This window comes from Haliotis rufescens, unplaced genomic scaffold (assembly GCF_023055435.1).
Source record: "Haliotis rufescens isolate VD_foot unplaced genomic scaffold, xgHalRufe1.0.p SCAF_77, whole genome shotgun sequence".
Lineage (NCBI taxonomy): Eukaryota > Metazoa > Mollusca > Gastropoda > Lepetellida > Haliotidae > Haliotis > Haliotis rufescens.
The window spans coordinates 1210825-1235760 of NW_025964369.1; the positions used below are offsets into that span (position 1 = coordinate 1210825).

General features: G+C 42.5%; 1 protein-coding gene across 1 annotated transcript in view; it reads left to right on the plus strand.

Annotated features, from left to right (window-relative positions):
• The window catches only part of LOC124111667 (basic proline-rich protein-like), a 57465-nt gene that overhangs the window by 19325 nt on the left and 13204 nt on the right, over positions 1–24936 (plus strand). Inside the window, exons 2-3 of the mRNA XM_046471426.2 lie at positions 2968–3987; positions 20442–20684. Coding sequence (XP_046327382.2) covers positions 2968–3987; positions 20442–20684 — 1263 coding nt within the window. The remainder of the gene's footprint in view (positions 1–2967; positions 3988–20441; positions 20685–24936) is intronic.

Here is a 24936-nt window from a genome sequence, read left to right on the forward strand (position 1 = left end):
TGCATGGCTTTCCTCCCACATTAAGCTGACACGGCGTGATATAACTGAAATAATGTTAAAAGTGGCGTCAAACCCATCTCACTCACTCATTGTATTTAATTGGTTTCTCTCCAGCTAATCCTACTGGAATGCTCGTGCTATTGTGATCTTTGTTCATTAATCCCACCTGGGGTAAACATATTATCATTTATGTATTATATATATATACTCTTCATTCAAAGGAAGGGCAAGAAGTAACCATGACACGTCATTACAAGAATAAAAGTTATCAATACAAAACGTATCATACATTCTTCTTAATGCCTATCAAAGATTTCAAGTCTTTACAATATTTATAAGGACCAATACCAGCCCAGACCCAAACAAACTACAAGATGCTTAAAGAAATCATGTTCAATACTTTTCATTTCGACCTACATACCAAATGTCCCCCTTCCACAATCCGTAAATTAATATAATATTCTTGACCTAAATAACATGTTAAGCTGATCATGACAATTTCACTCGTGGCTCAATCTTGTCACATCACTTGATGAGATCAACATGTTGTTTGACAAGACAAAATCTCTTTGCAATGGAACCAATGATTATTATAAGACTCGCGTAGAGAAGGTAACACCATTATGGTACCCAAATACCTTTTCGTGAAATACACACCATGTTAAAATTAATATCATCAAGTATACATCTGATGTTTCCATATTCTCCATTTTGACCTGTTGTCCTTTTGTCACGCGCAGTTGTCTTCTGAGGATGATTTGTGTCTTGGGCAATAGTAGGAAGGTCAATCCGATACATGGCTCTGACCCTGATGTGTTTATTAGGAAACGAGTTCAGCAGTTCACGGGGTTAGGAAACTGCTACAACTTATCCACTTTAACGCCAGACGAGGGAACGTGACATATCTGAAGATGTATGCTCAGAATCACGTGCTCCACTTCAAATAACCTTTGCTTGTGAGGTAATGGCTTCATCATGTGCTACTTTCTACACGTATGAATATCATCTGCGTCACATTGAGGAAGGGGCGGTCGGGTAGCCTAGTGGTTAAAGCGTTCGCTCGTCACGCCGAAGACCCGGGTTCGATTCCCGACGTGGGTGCAATGTGTGAAGCCCATTTCTGGTGTCCACCGCCGTGATATTGCTGGAATATTGCTAAAAGCGGTGTAAAACCATACTCACTCACTCACTCACTCGTATTGAAGAAGAAGGTATTGAAAAAACATTTTCAAATTACGTGTTAGAACATTTTCATTTTGGAAACACTGTATTGTGTAAAATGTATAAATGATATGGTCACATGTACATTGCAAATACAGTAGCTCCCTTGCTGCAGCTATGCAACTACACTGCAACGTCATGCACCCACATTTATTCCACTGGTGCCACAATGCAATCAAATATGAGAATCATACTGTATTCACTTGGGCTCCAAATTTATTTATTTATTTTTTATTTATTTTTTATTTTTTTCAAATGTCGTTATTAGTTCAAGATGTGTTATCATTTCCATATACCTGAAGACGCTTTGCAATCATTAGAAACAACATGTATTTTTAGACCCATGAATATAACCCGAAAAAGGTTTTATGTGACAACTCTTCATTTACGGACGCAATCAACATGAAAATTCTGAAATCAGTCAACGATTTTATTGTTAAAAGTAAAATATTGTAGTTATAATAACGTAATACATATTGGACAAAATATTGAAATTGTGATACCGCATTCCTTTAACTCGGAGCCCACTAGCTGTAACTTACGGTTACAGATTAATTGTATGTATTGTCATATATATTCAACATGAACATGTTTATATAAATTCATCAACTGTAATATGTTTTCCCGGAGCGATGTTTATTTGAACAATGTTTTGCCTGTTTACTGTTCCGAACTTTGTTCATGTTTAAAGCCCATAGGGCTTTTATAACAAATTGCAAAATCGCCATTTTCCCTCAATATACCCAAACTGACTATATCCATCCATCCATCATTATGCTCTATTCATTGACATCAACAACGAACTATTGTCTGTTAGCACATATATCCGTCTATATCAATCATGCGTTGTCAAACAGAAACCACTCGAGCATCTCGAACAAAATATTTTGTACTTGGTGCGTATGCCAATACCCAAACCATATTCAAATGTAAAAGCAAGTAAAAGCAACGTATTTAAGTGACATGCTGAAGGACAATTTCAGAACGTGCGGTACTACGCCTGTATGTATGAATGTGTGTGTGTGTGTGTGTGTGTGTGTGTGTGTGTGTGTGTGTGTGTGTGTGTGTGTGTGTGTGTGTGTGTGTGACAATGTCACGTGGGAGTAGAGGTCACGTGTAGTCTAGTCGTTAAAGACGTCGCTTTGCACTCTGCAGAGTTGCTTCCCATAGACGTAACAGTTGTGGTTCAAATCCCATTTTCTTCCTGATTACGTTTCAAGGTTTGTTATGGGGCAGACGGGTAGTCTAGTGGTTAAAGCGTTCGCTCGTCACGCCGAAGACCCGGGATCGATTACCGACATGGGTACAATGTGTGAAGCCCATTTCTGGTGTCCCCCGCCGTGATATTGCTGGAATATTGCTAAAATCGGCGTAAAACCATACTCACTCACTCACTCTAGGTTTTGCATTATTGCAGGACTCCCTCCCACACTGGGCTGACCGATATGAGTGAAATACTAAAAAAAGCGCTTTAAACCCAACTCACACACTCATCTTGAACCCCCTACACAATGGTATCACAAAGAGTGAGTGAGTGAGTGAGTGAGTATGGTTTTACGCCGATTTTAGCAATATTCCAGCAATATCACGGCGGGGGACACCAGAAATGGGCTTCACACATTGTACCCATGTCGGGAATCAAACCCAGGTCTTCGGCGTGACGAGCGAACTCTTTAACCACTAGGCTACCCGACCGCCCTGATATCACAAAGACATAACACTGAAATGAATGCTTCAATGTTTCAGCTGTGTGCCTGATACATCAATATGGCGCCATGCTCCAACCCTCGAGCTATAACAACCCTCCATACGGTTACCAGGGTCAGAACTCGAATACTCCTCAACGGGGTTACCCTTCAACATATGGTTCTGGGTCGAGATACCCCGGAGCTCCACCCCCATCATACCAGAGCAATCCATCTCGGTATGGATCATCTTCAGGGGGATATCCGGGTGGACCACCTCCACCCCAAGGCGGATATCCGGGTGGACCACCTCCACCTCAAGGAGGATATCCGGGTGGACCACCTCCACCTCAAGGAGGATATCCGGGTGGACCACCTCCACCTCAAGGAGGATATCCGGGTGAACCACCTCCACCTCAAGGAGGATATCCGGGTGGACCACCGCCACCTCAAGGCGGTTATCCGGGTGGACCACCACCAGCACAAGGTGGATATCAGGGTGGACCACAGGCATCACAAAGCGGATATACAGGTGTAGTGCCGTCAAGCGGATATCAAGGCGGACCACCCCCAAAAGGTGGATATCAACCTGGTGCTGCATCCCAAAGGTCATACCAACCCCAAAATGCACCACCCCAAAATGGATACCCAAACAGCCAGCCAGGAGGTGGGCCTCCCCAACCGGATTATCAAAATAGAGCATCTCAAAACGGTCCAGCTCTCAGCAGTTATCAAAGTGCACAGCCCTCTGGCAACTACCCAGGACCACAGCCCCCAAGGGGCTTCCCGTCACCAACTTACCAAAGAGGGCCCCCACAGAGAGCGTACCCCGGAGAATCACCAAGGGGGTACGCCCCGCGTAACCAGCCCCCCTCGAGAGGATACCCGCAGAGATACCCACGTAACCGGTACCCTGGGCAGGTGCAATACTTTACCGCCCCACCGCCTGACCCTAGCGGGGGGGTGCAGATCCCCCTGAGGCCGCTGTACAATCCCCGGGGGCCTACCAGTCGACAACCGTTCGTCCCCATGCCGAGTACCACGACGACGCCGCTACCTACGTCCTCAACTACTACAACAGGTACGTGGTCTCCATCTCATGTCTCCCTTGTTATCGTAAGAGTTAGAAATATACACCCTCATCCTCATCGACAGGGAAATCAGATGGGAGTTGAGTCTTTGCTACCGTTTCCTGACACTGAAATGAATCAGCCATTTCCGAATATTACACACAATGATTGAATTACCGACAGTAATAACTTTATGACATTTACCCATGTGTATATTAGCGATTCTCAATGCTATAATTAAACATTGTTACGTTGTATGATTCAAAAGCAATATTTCCAGGGTAGAATAGGTCTTCAGCAACCCATGCTTGCCGTAAAAGGTGACAATGCTTGTCGTAAAAGGCGACTAACGGGATCGGGTGGTCAGGCTCGCTGACTTGGTTGATGCATGTCATCGATCCAAATTGCGTGGATCGATGCTCATGATATTAATTACTGGATTGTCTGGTCCAGAGTCGATTATTTACAGACCGCCGTCATATAGCTGGAATATTGCTGAGTGCGGCGTAAAACAACAAACCAACAACAACAACAACAAAAGCAATATACGATGACACGCTGCATTAATGAAGAATATATATGGCCACTGGCATAAAGCGATCTCAGGGCTAGGACTATCGTACGCCTGGGTTAAAGTATTGGGGTTACGATTGACTTAGCGCTAAGATCGTTTTGTACAAGTGAACCATTTTCGATATTCATGTCAATAGGTAAAACAACTTAAATGTCATCTCTTCTAAGCTTGACGCTTTCATAATTCATTACCAACGGCGCGGGGTGAAGAGGCAGGTGATACGATACTAAATAAATCCGTACGTCAATCGTGTGTCGTACAAGCTTGACCTTGTCTTATACCTTTTGATTGGATAACCGTGACCTCGTCAAGGTCACGGATGAAAGTTCATGCTGGAACCAAGAACGGGCTTTGTTCGAGAGTAACACTTTATTAAACCCAAAACATCGCCACAGGCATCACATTTGCTTTGCTATAATGCTATAATAGTTATCAATAGATCTACTACAGGCATTGTGACCCGTGAAGATCCGGGGTAGAATAGGTCTTCAGCAACCCATGCGACAAGGCTTGTCGTGAGAGGCGACTAATGGGATCGGGTGGTCAGGCTCGCTGACTTGGTTGATGCATGTCATCGTATCCAAATTGCATGGACCGATGCTCATGATGTCAATCACTGGATTGTCTGGTCCAGACTCGATCATTTACAGACCGCCGTCATATAGCTGGAATATTGCTGAGTGCGGCGTTAAACAACAAACAACAACTACAGGCATTACATAATCGAGCTGTATCCATTTGCCGTGTATCACAATGAGCGTGACGCAGCTGCCAATTTCAGTCTGATGTAATGTAACAGGTGACCGCCTCCGTGGTCTAGTGGTAGAGCGGCCGCCCGGAGACCGCCTCCGTGGTCTAGTGGAAGAGCGTCCGCCCGGAGACCGCCTCCGTGGTCTAGTGGTAGAGCGTCCGCCCGGAGACCGCCTCCGTGGTCTAGTGGTAGAGCGTCCGCCCGGAGAGCGGAAGGTCCGGGGTTCAATCCCCGACCGCGTCATACGAAAAGACGTTAAAAGATGGTACTTGTTGTTACCCTGTCTGGCGATCGGCATTAAGGGGCTAAAACAAGGACTGTACGGCTCGGAGTCAGTATACTGTGTCTGAGTGGGGTATTCATGTTAAACTGCGGTATGGTATCTCAGTGAGCTAGCACTATAAATCGGCATCAGTCCGGACTAGTACAAGCAGCCACACACACACACACACACACACACACACACACACACGTGCATGCACGTCGCTATATAAGTGCAATAATCTTGGACGCGACGTTAAACCCAATTTCACCTCACTTCACCTCACCTCACCTAATGTAACAGGTGAAGCATGGTGTGACGAAGTGAATCAAGGGCCGATCCAGCAATTTTAAAAGGGGGGGCAAAATATTAAATTCCTCTCTCAGATAATTTCACTGCCTACAACATACTGGATTTGTTTTCAAAAGAAGGGGAATAGGGCTGGACCTCCCCAACCCGCTGGATCCGCCTATGTGTGGTCAGTTCAAACTATTTGGACAGACACCTCGACTTTGTGGCTGTTTATGAATGAGCAGTTTTGATAAACCTCGTCGAAGGAGGACTACTGATTTCGTGGCACAAACAGCCATAACGTGGACAATAACATTCCTTGTCGATCTCTTGCGTGAAAAGTTGTGTGAAGATCACGATTGTCTTTTCCTATTGGATGGTGACCTTGGTCTTCGTTTGAAGCTGGCACCTACACGATGTGCAATCAGACGCGAGCTTGTAGATTTCCCCTTCTTCAGTGTACGCACGCTGGTCTAAGTTAACTTGGATGACTTTGGCGAGCTCTCTAGTTTCCCTCTTCCAAAAATGGTACGGACAGGATGTACATTCTGCTGATAGAGCAAGGGGCACCAACCATGTTGGTTGCACTGGCTGGGTTTTGGCCGAGTGAGTGACCGGATTCGGTCCAAGATTCAAAAGGCTTTTACTTCTTAAGTTTTCTTACAATTGTTCTGCGCTCTAACATCTATATATAGTTACCATTAGAACAAATAAAGGTCTTGAGCGTTGTTGCTGTTTGCATTTGCAATAGCAGGAACAATATGTTACTTACATGCATAGAAATGTCAACAACGAACATATTTGGGCATATTTCAATATTCATGGCAACCAGTTTTGTGTTTTGCGTAGTGGGAGCAAAATACGGGTTAGTTGGTATTGTGGTTAAAGCATTGGCTTGGTACAACGAGGACCCGGGTTGTGTTGCCAAATTTGGTACCATATGTGTCTTATGGAGAACATCAATGGATATAGTAACAACAGAACCTATTACGTCATTCCGGTCAGAATTATTATATAACAATGAATGAATGAATGAATGAATGAATGAATGAATGAATGAATGAATGAATGAATGAATGAATGAATGAATAAATAAAAAAAATATATAAAAAATTAAATAAATAAAAAAATAAAATAAAAAAATAAATAAAAAATAAACTAAATAACTAGCTAAATAAATAAAATAAATTAAAATTAAATAAATAAATAATATATAAATAAATAAATAAATATGAAAGCATCACCGTTGAATTCCAGAACGTATTACACCACAGAACTGATAGATGGTCTTGACAATGTACGTGAAGCAATGTTCCCTCTGTTGCATTACAAAGGGCGCTTTATGTAACAAGGGTGTTATTAATGTTAAGCCTGTTACGTGACCCATGTCGTTAAATGACGGCGATAAACTGTTTTTCACATCCTGAGATATTATTCAGTGTTGCGGATAACGACATCCCCGCAAGGATGCAGGGTAGGGAATTGTAGGTGCCCCCATTACCCTACACTAATATACAGTGCTATAACTGAAATACTGTTGATAGTGACCCAACTCGCCCATTCACCTCACTCATTCACTCACTCAACCACTCAACCATGGTATGCTCGCCCGCCATACAAGACAGACAGACAGATTGTTTATTTGAGTCTCACCTGACAACAAATATTTATATAGATACATATAACAGTTCATAAAAGTGATACCAGTATAAATTTCGTAAGAGCTAGATAAAATGAAGCTCAATTGGTAACAATAAGTGACCGAGTCGATTGGCTGGCTCCGACGGCATGGGTCATTCCCTTACCGGCGAATCTGGAGTCCCTAAGATGAATGGGCCAACCGAACCACACCCACCACCCCCCATCCCACCCTCATCCCTGACAGAACCACAGGGCTATCCAGTAACTACGAGTAACAAAGGGTCATCCCTGTCACTGCAACCAACCTAACTCTGTCCGCATTACGACCTCGTCAGTAAAACAATGCTTAAGGCCAGGTTTGTCCGACAAAGGGTCATGTATGACCCTCTAAGGCGCCGTTATTCGCTGTGCAGAGTGGTATCCCTTGGACACGCCAGAATGCTATGATTGTGGGGTCGAATCCCGGTTGTCCCCGATTATGTTTCTAGGTTTGTCAGCTCCATACCCGTGCTCGTGGGTTTCACCGAAGTCGTAAACGTCTGAGACCTGCATCACTTCGGGCTTTCCTCCCACATTAGGCTGACACGCCATGATATAACTGGAATACTGTTAAAAGCGGCGTTAAACCCAACGCGCTCACTCACTCATGTATGAAGCGAACCTGTTTCATCAACGTTAGTGATATTTATAACCTATTGTTATTATATAAGATATATTGGTAAGACAGGTCATCAATAACAATACAACGTGTCACCTGTGTAACTAAATATACAAGGCAACGCCCGAGTATACCCAGCCTCGATTATCCGCCAAAACATATACCATTGGGCGTAAAAGGAAAATAGCGGTGAAAAACACATGAATGGATCACTGAAAATCAGTGATGACACCAGGTGTTCGCAATAAGGATAAGTATGTTCTGCCTTTCCGGTAACACCCGCCACACGAACTATTTGCATAAAAAGTAATTAAGTGTTAAAAAAAAATCTATATAAGACATCAATCCCATTTGGATAAATGTTTGTGTGTTTGTTGTTTAACACCGCACTCAGCAATATTCCAGCCATGTTACGACGGTCTGTACATAATCGAGTCTGGACCAAACAATCCAGTGATTGATATCATGACCATCGATCCACGCAATTGGGATACGATGACATGCTTTAACCAAGTTAGGGAGCCTGACCACCCGATCCCGTTAGTCGCCTCTTAAGACAAGCATGGCTTTGTATTGCTGAAGACCTGTTCTAACCTGGATCTTCACGGGTCCTTTTAAATATATGTCTTAGATAACACTGATAACGGATGTAAGGTTACACAACAACACTGACTGTTACTTCAGATGGCCGCAAAACTGAGTCATGTCACAGCATCGGAAGTAACAGTGGCGACAATTGTCATAACTATTATCATGGAATTAACAGACAATATGTCACAACTGATTTCGGCATCAGGTTTTTCAGTAGGAGTACGTCACAAGGTAAACAATATCAAATGTGTCAGAAAACAAATACAGGGTTACGATTCTTAATAAATTGCTATTGTATACGGCATATGTAGTTAATTTATTTCACGGTGCATATATGTCAGGAATGCATTGTGGTCTATGTCAGAACAGGAGAAAAAAATGCATGTCAAAACACAATACTATCATCGATTATGTTTGTGCTTTTCCCACAAGGGGGCACGGATGGCCCAGTCGTCTAAGGCGCCGCGATTCGCTGTGCAGAGTTGCGTCCCTTGGGCACGCCAGAAACCTTTGATTGTGGGTTCGAATCCCGGTTCGCCCCGATTATGTTTCTAGGTTTGTCAGCACTATACCCGTGCTCGTGGGTTTCACCGAAGTGGTAAACGTCTGAGACATGCATGGCATTCCTCCCACATTAAGCTGACACGCCGTGATATAACTGGAATGCTGTTAAAAGCGGCGTTAAACCCAACTCACTCACTCACTCACTCACTTTTCCCACAAATGTATGTTAGTCAGGGCGTAAAGTGAGTGAGTGAGTATGGTTTTTACACCGCTTTTAGCAATATTCCAGCAATATCACGACCGGGGGACACCAGAAATGGGCTTCACACATTGTACCCATGTGGGGCATCGAAACCGGGTCTTCGGCGTGACGAGCGAACGCTTTAACCACTAGGCTACCCCACCGCCACAGAACAGCCTTAAAATAATCAGTGATTGATATGAGTCGTAACGTCCCACGCTGTCAAATACGATGGAACGCAGTCAACCATGTCCCCGAGAATGACTATCCGATCCTCTTCAAATTCCTCTATCGATCAGCAATACAGCGTTGATGATTCCTATTCTACAACCAACCAAAGGCCCATTTTTTTCAGATGCTAAAGCAATTAGTGCTTGTTCGAAGACATATCTCGTATCACAACAGCTGTAACAAAATAAGCGACAACATGTCTTTTTCCCCGACTTCACACATATTTTATCAATAATTAAGTCGATCATTTTACATATTTCAAATGGTATTTGCTTCCATTCTTGACGACCCGTGAAGATCCGGGTAGAATAGGTCTTCAGCAACCCATGCTTGTCGTAAAAGGCGACTATGCTTGTCGTAAAAGGCGACTAACGGGTCGGCTTGTCAGGCTCGCTGACTTGGTTGATACATGTCATCGATCCCAATTGCGTTGATCAATGCTCATGATGTCAATGACTGGACTGTCTGGTCCAGACTCGATTATTCACAGACCGCCGTTAAACAAAAAAAAACAACCAACCAATCATTCTTGACAAATTGTCTCGGCCTTTGAAGATAGTGATGTAACTATATCTATGGTCACCATAGTTGAGTGACAGATGACCCAAGGATCAAGGAATTAATTGTTCCTGAAGTGTGTCGTGTTGGGTGTACAAAGTTTAATGTGTTGACATCTTTGAACTCAGTTCTCTACTGAGATTGCGAAAATTCAAGCAAATCATTTGACGTTTTGACAATCCACATGGTATTAATTCCACTTGTCTCAAATACCCTCTGTGAATACATTGAACGCCCTCCCTTGATTGTATTACTGATAATCTTTAATCTTTGAGACAGGGATTTGGTGGTACTGTTGCTGGATCCGGCAATATATTGCCCTTTGTAAGGATGTTTATGAAAGCTTTGGAATAAAAGCGTTTACTGTATTTACAGTTCACAACACTATCGAGAAACTTTTGTTTTTATCCGGGGTACATATCAAATAAATTTCTTCATTTGGAACCTTTCCGTTACTACTTTCAGTCAGTATATATAGGGGCCCAGGTGGCCCAGAGCCGTGAAGATTCCAGGGTAGAATAGGTCTTCAGCAACCCATACTTGCCGTAAAAGGCGACTATGCTTGTCGTAAAGGCGACTAACGGTATCGGGTGGTCAGGCTCGTTTACCTGGTTGATACATGTCATCGATCCCAATTTCGTGGATCGATGCTCATGATCTTAATTACTGGATTGTCTGGTCCAGACTCGATTATTTACAGACCGCCGTCATATAGCTGGAATATTGCTGAGTGCGGCGTTAAACAACAAACCAACAACCAAAAACAAGTGGCCGAATCTAGGGCGTCGCAATTCGCTGAGCAGAGTTGCATTCTTTGGGTACATCAGAAACCCATGATCGTGGTTCGAATCCAGGTTTGTTAGCACCATACTCGTAGGCGTTACGAAAGACCTGCATCATTTTCCCCATCAAACTGACACGCTGTGATATAACTGGAATACTGGCCACAGCGGAGTTGAACCCAACGTACTCACGCATTCACATGTTAATAGTTTGTTTGGCAAATATTTCTTCTAAGCGCCTCAACTGTACGGTAAGTTATCATTATTAAACATCTATTCGTATGGAATTCCTTGTCGCTACAGTGCTTGACGTGTCGTAATCATAATTATGATTTACTGTGACGGACATTAATGGGTTATTATGTGTTACGTTTAAGAAGAGTATGTTCAGTGTTGTACGTCAAGGTATTATGCTGTCAGTAGAAAGGCTCTCTAAGTTATCTGTGAGGACATAAGGCAGAACATAACTCTTGGCCCTGGAACCATTATGTTCTTGTTTTCTTGTTTGAGAAGATTGCAACAAAATACCTCTGCATGTTATTTCTTCTCACAGTGGAATTAAAGGGACGGCGGGGTAGCCTAGTGGGAAAAGCGTTCGATCGTCACACCGAATACATCGGGTTCGATTCCTAATATGGTATAATGTGTGAAGCGTGATATTGCTGGAATATTGCTTAAAGCGGCGTAAAACCACATTCACTCACTCTTGTTGCGGTTGATTCTGAGCCAGGCATTCATTGGTCATTCTGAACAAATCTCATCCACGCTCTCTCCTCAGACTCTAAGTGCTGAACTTTATTTCATCTAGGCCTCTCCTCATTCTCTACGTGCTCTACATTATCTCATCTACTCTCTCCTCCTACTCTACATGTTCTACATTATCTCATCTAGGCTTCTCCTCATACTCTACGTGTTCTACATTATCTCATCTAGGCCTCTCAACATACCCTACGTGTTCTACATTATCTCATCTAGGCCTCTCCTCATACCCTACGTGTTCTACATTATCTCATCTAGGCCTCTCCTCATACTCTACGTGTTCTACATTACCTCATCTACTCTCTCCTCCTACTCTACGTGTTCTACATTATCTCATCTAGGCTTCTCCTCATACTCTACGTGTTCTACATTATCTCATCTAGGCCTCTCAAAATACCCTACGTGCTCTACATTATCTCATCTAGGCCTCTCCTCATACTCTACGTGTTCTACATTATCTCATCTAGGCCTCTCCTCATACTCTACGTGTTCTACATTATCTCATCTAGGCCTCTCAACATACCCTACGTGCTCTACGTTATCTCATCTACTCTACTCTCATACTGTACGTGCTTCACATTATCTCATATACTCTCTCCTCATACTGTACGTGCTTCACATTATCTCATATACTCTCTCCTCATACTGTACGTGCTTCACATTATCTCATCTACTCTACTCTCATACTGTACGTGCTTCACATTATCTCATATACTCTCTCCTCATACTGTACGTGCTTCACATTATCTCATATACGCTCTCCTCATACTGTGCGTGCTTCACATTATCTCATATACTCTCTCCTCATACTGTACGTGCTTCACATTTTCTCATATACTTTCTCCTCATACTGTACGTGCTTCACATTATCTCATATACTTTCTCCTCATACTGTACGTGCTTCACATTATCTCATATACTCTCTCTCTCATACACTACGTGCTCTACATTATCTCATCTACTCTACTCTCATACTGTACGTGCTTCACATTATCTCATATACTCTCTCCTCATAATGTACGTGCTTCACACTATCTCATATACTTTCTCCTCATACTGTACGTGCTTCACATTATCTCATATACTCTCTCCTCATACTGTACGTGCTTCACATATTCTCATATACTTTCTCCTCATACTGTACGTGCTTCACATTATCTCATATACTCTCTCTCTCTCATACACTACGTGCTCTACATTATCTCATCTACGCTCTCTCTCATACACTACGTGCTCTACATTATCTCATCTACGCTCTCTCTCATACACTACGTGCTCTACATTATCTCATCTCCGCTCTCTCTCATACACTACGTGCTCTACATTATCTCATCTACGCTCTCTCTCATACACTACATGCTTCACATTATCTATTATACTATCTCCTCATACTGTACGTGCTTCACATTATCTCATATACTCTCTCCTCATACTGTACGTGCTTCACATTATCTATTATACTCTCTCCTCATACTGTACGTGCTTCACATTATCTCATATACTCTCTCCTCATACTGTACGTGCTTCACATTATCTCATATACTCTCTCCTAAAATACTGAACGTGCTTCACATTATCTCATATACGCTCTCCTCATACTGTGCGTGCTTCACACTATCTCATATACTTTCTCCTCATACTGTACGTGCTTCACATTATCTCATATACTCTCTCCTCATACTGTACGTGCTTCACATTATCTCATATACGCTCTACTCATACTGTACGTGCTTCACATTATCTCATATACTCTCTCCCCATACTGTACGTGCTTCACATTATCTCATTTACTCTCTCCTCATACTGTACGTGCTTCACATTATCTCATATACGCTCTACTCATACTGTACGTGCTTCACATTATCTCATATACTCTCTCCTCATACTGTACGTGCTTCACATTATCTCATATACGCTCTACTCATGTTCTACGTGCTGTACATGATCTGCATTATACATCTCCACAGTCTTACCCATTTTTTAGTATACATCCGCCTGGTAGATTTGGGTCAGTGAAAAACGTGACTCTATTTGACAAGAAGCGCAGACTGTCGGAAGTTCAGTGATTAGCGTTCAGCGGTTTACATATCACGTTTTTCAACTCATAAACACTCCAGTAATTCAGTGACAAGTCAAAACGTCTGCATATGCATCATACCGTACGCCCCAACATGTTATCCTGTGTTACTTAAACGCCTTGATTGCGACTACATGTCGTAAAACTAACATTAATATACACTGCCGGGCAAAGGAGGTATACACCCATGTTGATGTTGGCTGACAATGTGATGTATTTTGATACGGGTATCATTGGCGTTATTACATGCATCATATCAATGAGTATCACATAACATGTGAGACCCGTGAAGATCCGGGGTAGCATAGGTCTTCAGCAACCCATGCTTGCCGTAAAAGGCGACTTTGCTTATTGTAAGAGGCCACTAACGGGATCGGGTGGTCAGGCTCGCTGACTTGGTTGATGCATGTTCATCGTATCCAAATTGCGTTGATCGATGCTCATGATGTCAACCACTGGTTTGTCTGGTCCAGACTCGATTATTTAAACACCGCCATCATATAGCTGGTATATTGCTGAGTGCGGCGTTAAACAACAAACAAACAACAAACAAACAAAACATAACAGGTGACGTTCACATGACGTCTGAAGGAACACAGGCATCGCCTTTTCACAGTTCACCGTTAAAACCATAATTTTAAGTGTAACATTCTGTTGCCCGGCAACTACCATCTTGCGTATGTATTCCGAGAAGGTGATTTTTAGTGAACGATACAATCCACTGATTAGGATCAAATAAAGCGACAAAACCCTTTCCATATTCAATAGAAATCTCTGCATAAAGCAGAGTCGATTGTACGATTCCTAATATATCATTAGCATGTGTTTATGAATCACTATCAGATTGTGATGACGCCATGTGTTCGCGAAAAGGTGAGCGTATCCTACTTATCCGGTGGTACCCGTCACAAACACATGCAAAGGCAAGTCAAATTGTATACCTGTAAAAAACCGGCACATTTAGGGAATTGCATCAGACATAATTTTGGTCACTGATGCGTGGAATTTGGAAATTTCCTCCACATTTTCAAATGTTTAGAAATCTTAACTAAGGCCGTGATTGTTGTAACCATGATCATAAATCTTTCTTAAAACAGGGGGCACGGGTGGCCCAGTCGTCTAAGGCGCCGCGATTCGCTGTGCAGAGTTGCGTCCCTTGGGCACGCCAGAAACCTATGATTGTGGGTTCGAATCCCGGTTCGCCCCGATTATGTTTCTAGGTTTGTCAGCACCATACCCGTGCTCGAGGGTTTCACCGAAGTGGTAAACGTCTGAGACCTGCATCACTTCGGGCTTTCCACCCACATTGGGCTGACACGCCGTGATATAACTGGAATACTGTTAAAAGCGGCGTTAAACCCAACTCACTTTCTTAAAACTGTTCCGTTACGAAGTGAACTGGTTGCTGGAATGTGATATCAGTTGTATATATAACTGTTGTGTGTATGCTTTCGATCATACCACTGCGAACATAACACGGCGTTTGTTTTTGTATATGAGAGAGGAAATACAGTCAAGTCTCGTTAATCCGACACTCGTTAATCCGACAATCGGCTTCATCAGACACTAATGATGGGAACCGATTAAATCAGTGCTATTTAGACCCGTTAATTCGACAGTCCCGCACTCCGACTCCGACACACCTAATTTGCAACGAATTATCGAAATCACTCATCAGTCTTGTTAATCCGACACAGTGATCAGCATACTCCGTGGTCATCTGCCCGCGAGTACACAGCCCGTGTTCTGATGCGAGACGAGTCGGCTGGTAGCTGCATATTACAACGGATGCAGAGATAAACATGCAAAACAATAAATAATTAATGCTTTAAATAAAGAAAACAGGATAATTCACATGCTTAGATAACCTCAATCTTATTATAATCAGATACAAGTTCTCGCTATCGACGAGGACATCCCATTACAAGTCACGCCAGAACAACCTTTCGCGAACTATGACCTACCAATGAAATGACCAACAGGAAGTCGACGTTAGCTTTGGGTACCAGTTTCAGTACCATTCCAGACTATGCTTTTTAAAGTATTTTGAATCTGTCAAACAGTCCGTAACAGTTGTTTTGTGTTAAACTTTAGAGGTTGAATGATTAGAAAACATATTCCGCCAACAATTTAACATAACAATATGAATATATGTTTTATATTTTTTATAACGTGTTTGAATCCTTATCTATCGTGTAGTTGTCCGATTTTCGATCACGAACGTTGATACTACTAAATTTCGTTTATCCGACATACTCGTTAATCCGACACAATCATATGCAACCATCGATAATTCACATGCTTAGATTACCTCAATATCATTAAAGTCAGTAAATTATTTATTTGTCACACGTTGCATAAATTGGACATAATTAAAAGATAGAGTCCAGCCTTAACGCTTATGAGACACAATAAGACAATAAATATATATATTTATAAAACATATGAAGGATACTGTTCGTATCCAGTAAAACACTATACAAAACATGATAATATTCATAATGTGTTGGACGAAACCTCAAAGTAAAATTGACTAAAATTGACTGAGGCGCGCATTCCAAAAAAGTCGAAAATTCTTCGTTAATTTCACACGAACCTTTCCTTTTATATGATCTGATGTAAGGAGTCCCTAACGCCATGGCGGACTCATAAATAACTCTGTATTAATCCCAGTTGTAACTTGATGTCGTGGACTCGTCAGAGAATGTATGTTGGGAGTGGCTTATATCCCCCTCCTCTTAAAATAGCAAACATTAATGACTTGCCTTGAATGCCTCGTTTGTTTCCTGTGACCTTCGTTTATAGTTGCGTGGTGTATCTACTCATAGAGATCACTGGAAGTAAAGGGACACAACCCTTTCCATAATCACAAGAAATCACTGCTAAATGATTCCGACTGCTAGTACATGACACGCATGACACTAGGTGAATTTAGTCTTTATTGCAGAAATACTTAAAGGATATATGTTATTATCTGTGTGGATAGCTGATGTACAGTAAGAATGCTTAATTGGTTGCGTCACCTGTGTTATTATTTCGTAACTTCATTGCAATATGTGACCGCCTCCGTGGTCTAGTGGTAGAGCGTCCGGAGAGCGGAAGGTCCGGGGTTCGATCCCCGGCCGCGTCATACCAAAAGACGTTAAAAGATGGTACTTATTGTTACCCTGTCTGGCGCTCGGCATTAAGGGGCTTAAACAAGGACTAGTCGGCTCGGAGTCAGTATACTGTGTCTGAGTGGGGTATTCATGTTCAACTGCGGCATGGTATCTCAGTGGGCTAGCACTATAAATCGGCATCAGTCCGGACTAGTACAAGCAGCCACACACACACACACACACACGTGCATGCACGTCGCTATATAAGTGCAATAATCTTGGACGCGACGTTAAACCCAATTTCACCTCACCTCACCTCACCTCAAAAATATTGCAATATGTGAATCGCTATCAAATATTGACTCTTAACACCAGGTGTTCGTGTACTGCACTGAAGCATCCGGAATTGTCACCTTCAAATCATCTTCCCGAGGAAAGGGTGTAAACTGACTGTATAAGTCCAGTCTCCACCCTTGGCGAACTAGGCCGGAATTATGGAGTCATATTTTGGCTGTACTTACGAGCCCATCCGTAGTCTAATCAAAATTGCGAAACGAAATCGACATCTGGTTCTTAAACTGCCGGTCGATTGCAGGATTTGCAAAGCTTGTGTGCAGCCACGTCGGCGTCAACAGATATTTTTTCAAATCGTTTCATATTTCGAATAAAGGTGCTCATGTGATTTGATGCACATTGCGAAGTAAGACCAGTTTTATTACAACATAGATCTTGATTATCGATCAGATCGTCTTGATTGGGAGCCGCCATTTTGTTTGAAGCAAATGCAGGTGACATGAGAAGTAGAATCAGATTGGTCAATAGAAGGGACATAACCCGTATAAGCCATTTGTGGCTCTACGATCGATTCCAGAAATTCCAGCCAAGTTCGGCAAGGGTGGAAAGTGGACTGTTAGTTAACTCCCTTGCCTCGGGAAGATGCCCTCGAATATGTACAACACAAATCTCACCCAATCACAACTAATTTAATCACTCTTTTGAACGATGCAGCCAAGCTTTCCAGACACAATAATAAATATACAGATAAATGCATGGCCAACTGGTATCATCACTTATTTATAATAATCCATTCATATAATTTCCATCACCTATTCGCCATTTGCGACACTTATACTTCGGCGTTGACGTTTGGAAAAGAGAAGGACGAATAGAAATTTTTTTTGAAAACAACCATACTAAATTATAAAAAAGCTAGTGTATTCAGAACAAATATTGCATTGCTCATGATTAGTACCGTTACAATTAAGTCTCCGCCCATTTCTTAACGCAGGGAGGAAAATATTACGGCTATGCCATTGCGTAAGACGTATAATGTGTCTAAATATTCGTGTTAATTTGCGGCATGGTATATCAATTGGCGAGCACATTGAAACCGAACTAGTACACTGAATCTCTCTCTCTGTCTCTCTGTCTCTGTCTCGCTCTCTCTGTGTCTCTCTCTGTCTCGTATATTCACGTTCTTTTTTTGGTGGCGGGGATACTCTGCTGGTATATCGTTTAGTCTGCACATGGTTCGAGTTTGATTCCTCACACTGGTGCAATTTCAGGCGTCCATTTCTGATGTCCCACGCAGTGATATTGCCTGAATATCAATACACAATGCCATTTAGAAAGTGCTCAAATGTAACATCTTTTTTTATTAGTAGTCCTGTGAAGATTCGGGGTTGAATAGGTCTTCAGCAACCCATGCTTGCCGTAAAAGGCGACTATGCTTGTCGTAAGAGGCGACTAACGGGATCGGGTGTGTTTTCAGATTTGCATGTGTTGAATATTCAATGCCCGGTTATATCATTTCTTTACCTTCCGTTATAACTAAACGCAGTTCTGATTAGCAGAAGTTGTTCAGATGAATATTGATACAATTTAATATCAAATATTGAGAAAAAGAAAGAACGATACTTATCCTGAAAAATATCCATAAAGTGAAAAGTTCGAATGATTTCAAAGTTCGAAAGATCTTATCCCATTTAACAAAGTTTTTCACCTAATGAATACACATTTTCCCATTCATTTTTCAACTACCCCGTTTAGATCCGTGTTATAATTGGTCTTTAGCAACTTCTGCTTGTCACAAGAGGCGACTAACGGTCAGGCTGGCTGACTTGGTTTAATGCGTGTCATCGCATCCAATCTGCGTGGATCGATGTTCCTGATGTCAATCACTGGATTATCTGGTCCAGATTCGATTATTTACAGACCGCCGTCATATAGCGCGAATATTGCTGAGTGCGGCGTCAAAAAACAAACTCTAGTACTTTTGGGTTTGAGTCCCACCCGGGATTCGAACCCACTCTCCCAGAGTGAGACACTTAATCGCCCAGTCATATTTAAAGCAAAATCTTGATTAATGTAGATGTTACTAAAATAGTCCTTGTGTTATGATCTGTCACATATTTGACCCGACTCTAAATAACGGTGTGAATAACTAGGACTCTGTCATCTAGCCTTCGCGACTGTTTACGATGTCCTTCGCCTTCCGCAATATGAAATTCTAATCATGATCTGTTACACACTTTTACTTAGATGTGACATGAAACCTATAAAGGCGGACCAGAGTGAGATATAAAGAAATGTGACATAAACCTATAAAGGCGGACCTACGTTAAATAGAGTGAGATATAAAGAGAAATTGGGAGACATCTAGTCACTGTAGCTGATTGAAATAAAGGTCTGTGTTCGCATCATTAGAACTGGTTAAAATAGGTAACTGTGTTCACATCGTTATATCTAGCGTAAATGGACGTCTGTGTTCGCAACAATAAATCTGTCTGTAACAGGGGACTATTTGGCCAGGATTATAGCTTTTGAATAGCTATCTGTGTTCGCATCCTGATAGCTTCTGAAATAGGGATCTGTGTTCGCATCTTTATAGCTTCTGAAATAGGGATCTGGGTTCGCATCTTTATAGCTTCTGTAAAAGGGATCTGGGATCACATCATAATAGCTTCTGAAATAGGGATCTGTGTTCGCATCTTTATAGCTTCTGAAATAGGGATCTGTGTTCGTATCATAATAGCTTCTGAAATAGGGATCTGTGTTCACATCATTATAGATGGCTGATATAGTGAATTGTGTTCACATCATTTTAGATGGCTGAAATATGGGTCTATGTCTAGACCATTTTAGATAGCTGAAATAAGGATCTGAGTTCACCCCATTTTACATGGCTGACACTGGGATCTAACTGTTGAAATAGGAATCTGTGTTCGCATCATTTTAGATGGCTGAAATAGGAGTCTATGTTCGCATTATTATAGCTGCTGCAATAGGGGCTTACGTTTGCATTATAACAACTGAAATAAGGTTCCTTGTTCACAGAATAATATCTAACACAGAGGCCTGTGGTCGCAACCTGATTATACAAATAGATTCCATACCGTAAGTAATTATATTACAGTAGCGTTCAGTCATGCTATCTTCTCTTGACAGGACTCCCGACCACAGTTGCAGGAGAGATTGAGCCCCCTGAGTATGAAGGGGTGACAGGCACGGGTGGGACGACAACATCGACCACGCCAACACCAACAACTACCACCGCCAGCATCACAACCACCACACCTCCACCAACACGACCTTGGGTCCAGCATCAACGGCAACCAGCGCAACAAAATCAGTATCGAGGAGGTCCTCCCCAGACACAACAGGGCTACAGAAATCAATGGCAACCACCAGGTAGGAGATCCTGATCACACCTGTCTCTGTGCCTGCCTATACTATGTAAATAGCACATGGACTTTGCTTTATGCATTACTCACCTTTTTTTATAGGGACAATCCATCTAGATGTACACTTGGCTTATTATACCCCTGTCAAAAGTTGAGTAGAGTGTTACAGCACGAGCAAGGAGTTGTACACATGATTTCATCGGAACGAAACTCGAGTTGAAGGTTCGGCCTTACTGATGAGTCTTGATAAAACATTAATTTATAAAAGTCCATTTAAATCATAAATAATATTCTTTAAGCAAGGGTAAAATACACTGATCACTGCTGTCTCTGTGCCTGCCTATACTATGTAGATACCACATGGACTTTGTTTTATGCATTACTCACCTTTTCATAGGGACGATCCATCTAGATTCTCCTGTAAACCTGACAGAGGACATTTTGTTTAGATATAAATCCACTGATGCTTGAGAGGAGAGGGGTGTCGCATTCATATTGAGTCGCATTTTTGGCTAGGGGCCAGCGGTCGCATTCTTTTGGAGACGCATTAATTTCACGTTTTACAGTATACACTTGGCTTATCATGCGAATCAGTTGTGTGTATAAAAAATACCCTATCAAAAGTTGAGTAGAATGTTACAGTACGAGCAAGGAGTTGTACACATGATTTCATCGGAACGAAACTCGAGTTGAAGGTTCGGCCTTACTGATGAGTCTTGATAAAACATTAATTTATAAAAGTCCATTTAAATCATAAATAATATTCTTTAAGCAAGGGTAAAATACACTGATCACACCTGTCTCTGTGCCTGCCTATACTATGTAGATACCACATGGACTTTGTATTATGCATTACTCACCTTTTCATAGGGACGATCCATCTAGATTCTCCTGTAAACCTGACAGAGGACATTTTGTTTAGATATAAATCCACTGATGCTTGAGAGGAGAGGGGTGTCGCATTCATATTGAGTCGCATTTTTGGCTAGGGGCCAGCGGTCGCATTCTTTTGGAGACGCATTAATTTCACGTTTTACAGTATACACTTGGCTTATCATGCGAATCAGTTGTGTGTATAAAAAATACCCCTATCAAAAGTTGAGTAGAATGTTACAGCACGAGCAAGGTTATGTACACATGATTTCACCGGAACGAGTTGAAGGTTCGGCCTTACTGATGAGTCTTGATAAAACATTAATTTCAAATAGTCCATTTAAATCATAAATAATATTCTTTAAGCAAGGGTGAAATACACTCTGGTAGATTGAAGATTGTGAGTGACGTTTCAAGTCACCGAAGCGACGCAGGTCTCAGACGTTTACCACCTTGGTGAAACCCACGAGCACGGGTATGATGCTGACAAACCTAGAAAGATCGTCAGGACGAATGTGGGATTTGAACGAAGGGATGCATCACGGCACATGGAGTTGCAGCGCCTCCTCTCAAGGGAGAGTTACCGGACTTTGTTTTATGCTGCAGTTTGCACAATATCAGCTGTATCACGCTGGCTTGTACGTAATCGTGCACTGACACGACAAACAAGAGGCTGACATCATGAGACACAAAGGATCCATGTCATTGAGGCACGAGTGAGTGAGTGAGTTGGGTTTAACGCCGCTTTCAACAGTATTCCAGTTATATCAAGGCGTGTCAGCTTAATGTGGGAGGAAAGCCCGAAGTGATGCAGGTCTCCGACGTTTACCACTTTGGTGAAACCCACGAGTACGGCTTTGGCGCTGACAAACCTAGAAACATAATCGGGGCGAACGGGGATTCGAACCCACACTCATATGTCTCTGGCGTGCCCAAGGGACGCAACTCTGAACAGCGAATCGCGGCGCCTTAGACGACTGGGCCACCTGTGTCCCCAAGATACGATGGTACACACTCAACAGCATCGAGCCGGAGCTCATACCTGTCCTAGGGTAAACACCACAAACCTCGTTTCCTGCCATGAGACAATCGATACAAAATCGATATATCCGAAGTTCGAGACAAGCGGTCTGACAATGTAAGTTCACGTGACATGATCATGGTGTATCGTCGTCTTAAGCGATATGTCGAGTTCAGGAAGTTCGAGTAAAGAGAGTGTCACTGTATATAATCAAGAGATACAAGATATCGACATGTAGTTTCATTTAAAAAAAATATGTCTTATTACACATCACAGATCTAACTTCTGTTTAGTTTGCTTTACGTTTCACACGTCTTGGTGCATGATTTGTTCATTATGTGAAATGTAACTGTCACCTGTTTGTACATTGTATGTGACATCCGAAACGTCCTTATGTCTGTACCTTCATGAACGAGCCTCTCTTTCAGGCCTTCTCCACTGTGGTACGTGTGTCGTTTCCCTGCTATTCATTTTGTCCCAGTGTTCATATATCAGTGTCTATCTACATGCTGTTGCGTCGACATTTAGACTGGAGTTGGGCATGTTCTGGTAATTTTAAAAAGATTTTTTTATAACGCAGCACTAAGCAACATTACAGCTTTATGATGGCGGTCTGTAAATAATCGCGTCTAAGCCGGACAATCCAGTGATTGTCATTATGGGCATCGATCCATGTAATGGGATACAATAACATGCACCAACCAAGTCCGCGAGTCTGACCACCCATCCTGAGAGCCGCCTCTTACGACAAGCATGATCTTAACGGGGTATGTGTGATGAGGTGAGGTGAAATGGGGTTTAACGTCGCGTCCAAGATTCTTGCACCTATTTAGCGACGTGCATGCACATGTGTGTGTGTGCCCTAGGTGGGCTAATGCCGATTTTATGGTGCTAGATACCATGCCGCAGTTAAACAATACCCCACTCAGACACAGTATACTGACTCAGTGCCGACCAGTCCTTGTTTTAGCCCCTGAATGCCGAGCGCCAGACAGGGTAACAATAAGTACCATCTTTTAAGGTCTTTTGGTATGACGCGGCCGGGATCGAACCCTGAACCTTCCGCTCTCTGGGTGGACGCTCTATCACTAGATCACGATCCAGCTGTGTAATGCAATCTGATTTAGTTAAATGGGATTAGATCTTTCGAACTTCGAAATCGTTCGGACTTTTAACTTTATGGAACCTTTCTGGATAAGTATTTTTTCTCAATATATAATATTAAATTTTATGAAAATTCATCTGAACATCTTCTGATAATCAGAACCGCGTTTAGTTGGCCGGAAATTAGGTAACGAAATGACATAACCGGGAATTGATTACTCAATAACACTCGCAAATCTGAAAACACAAAATTATAAAGTTTATCTCCTAATAAATGTCCCCTGATCCAGATCAAATGCCATCATATTTGGTCGTACTGTATGCTTCCGCAGAGTCATGGCATGACCAGATTAGCACACGACGTAGGGGTTATTCGACACACAGAGACTACCAGCTGTACTCGGGGCATCGCGGGAACTTCAGTTACCAAGCACACCCTGCAGCATTTCAACGCCCTCCAGGCCTGGTGACGGGAGGGCTTTCTTCGGCTGCGTCCTCAAGGCCCGTAAATATCTATCCAAACGAACATCCACAATTACATACCCAGCCTCAGCGATCATCTGGGCTAATTGTAGGAGGAGGCCAGGAATCTCTATCTCATGGAGTTCATTTATATAATCAACCTGGAGGTGTCTATTCCGTGGTTAAAGCTACATCTCCACCAATGACCTCTACAACAACTACAACGACGACAATCAAGGCTCCAACAACGACGTTCAATGGCGAGTACGAGGCTCCTGATATTGAGTTGCCAGAACAAATCATTCCGTCCACCACTACGACCACGAAACCGTCTACACCGAGATCCCAGCCACTCCAACTATTGGATCCACATCAGAGGTCACAAGGTCAACTATTGGATCCACATCAGAGGTCACAAGGTCAGCTATTGGATCCACATCAGAGGTCACAAGGTCAGCTATTGGATCCACATCAGAGGTCACACGGTCAACAATTGGATCCACATCAGAGGTCACAAGGTCAACTATTGGATCCACATCAGAGGTCACAAGGTCACCTATTGGATCCACATCAGAGGTCACAAGGTCAACTATTGGATCCACATCAGAGGTCACAAGGTCAACAGTGGTGATGGCTCAATATTGACCATTCCCATGATAATGGCTAACATGGCAATCAGAGCTTTTAACAGGATGTCTTGTTGCCATGGCATTAATGTTCCAAGCAAACACGCCATGAAAGACGTATGGTTTGTTCAAAAAGAGAGTCGTTGTTTTCAGTATTAAAAAAACGTTTAAAT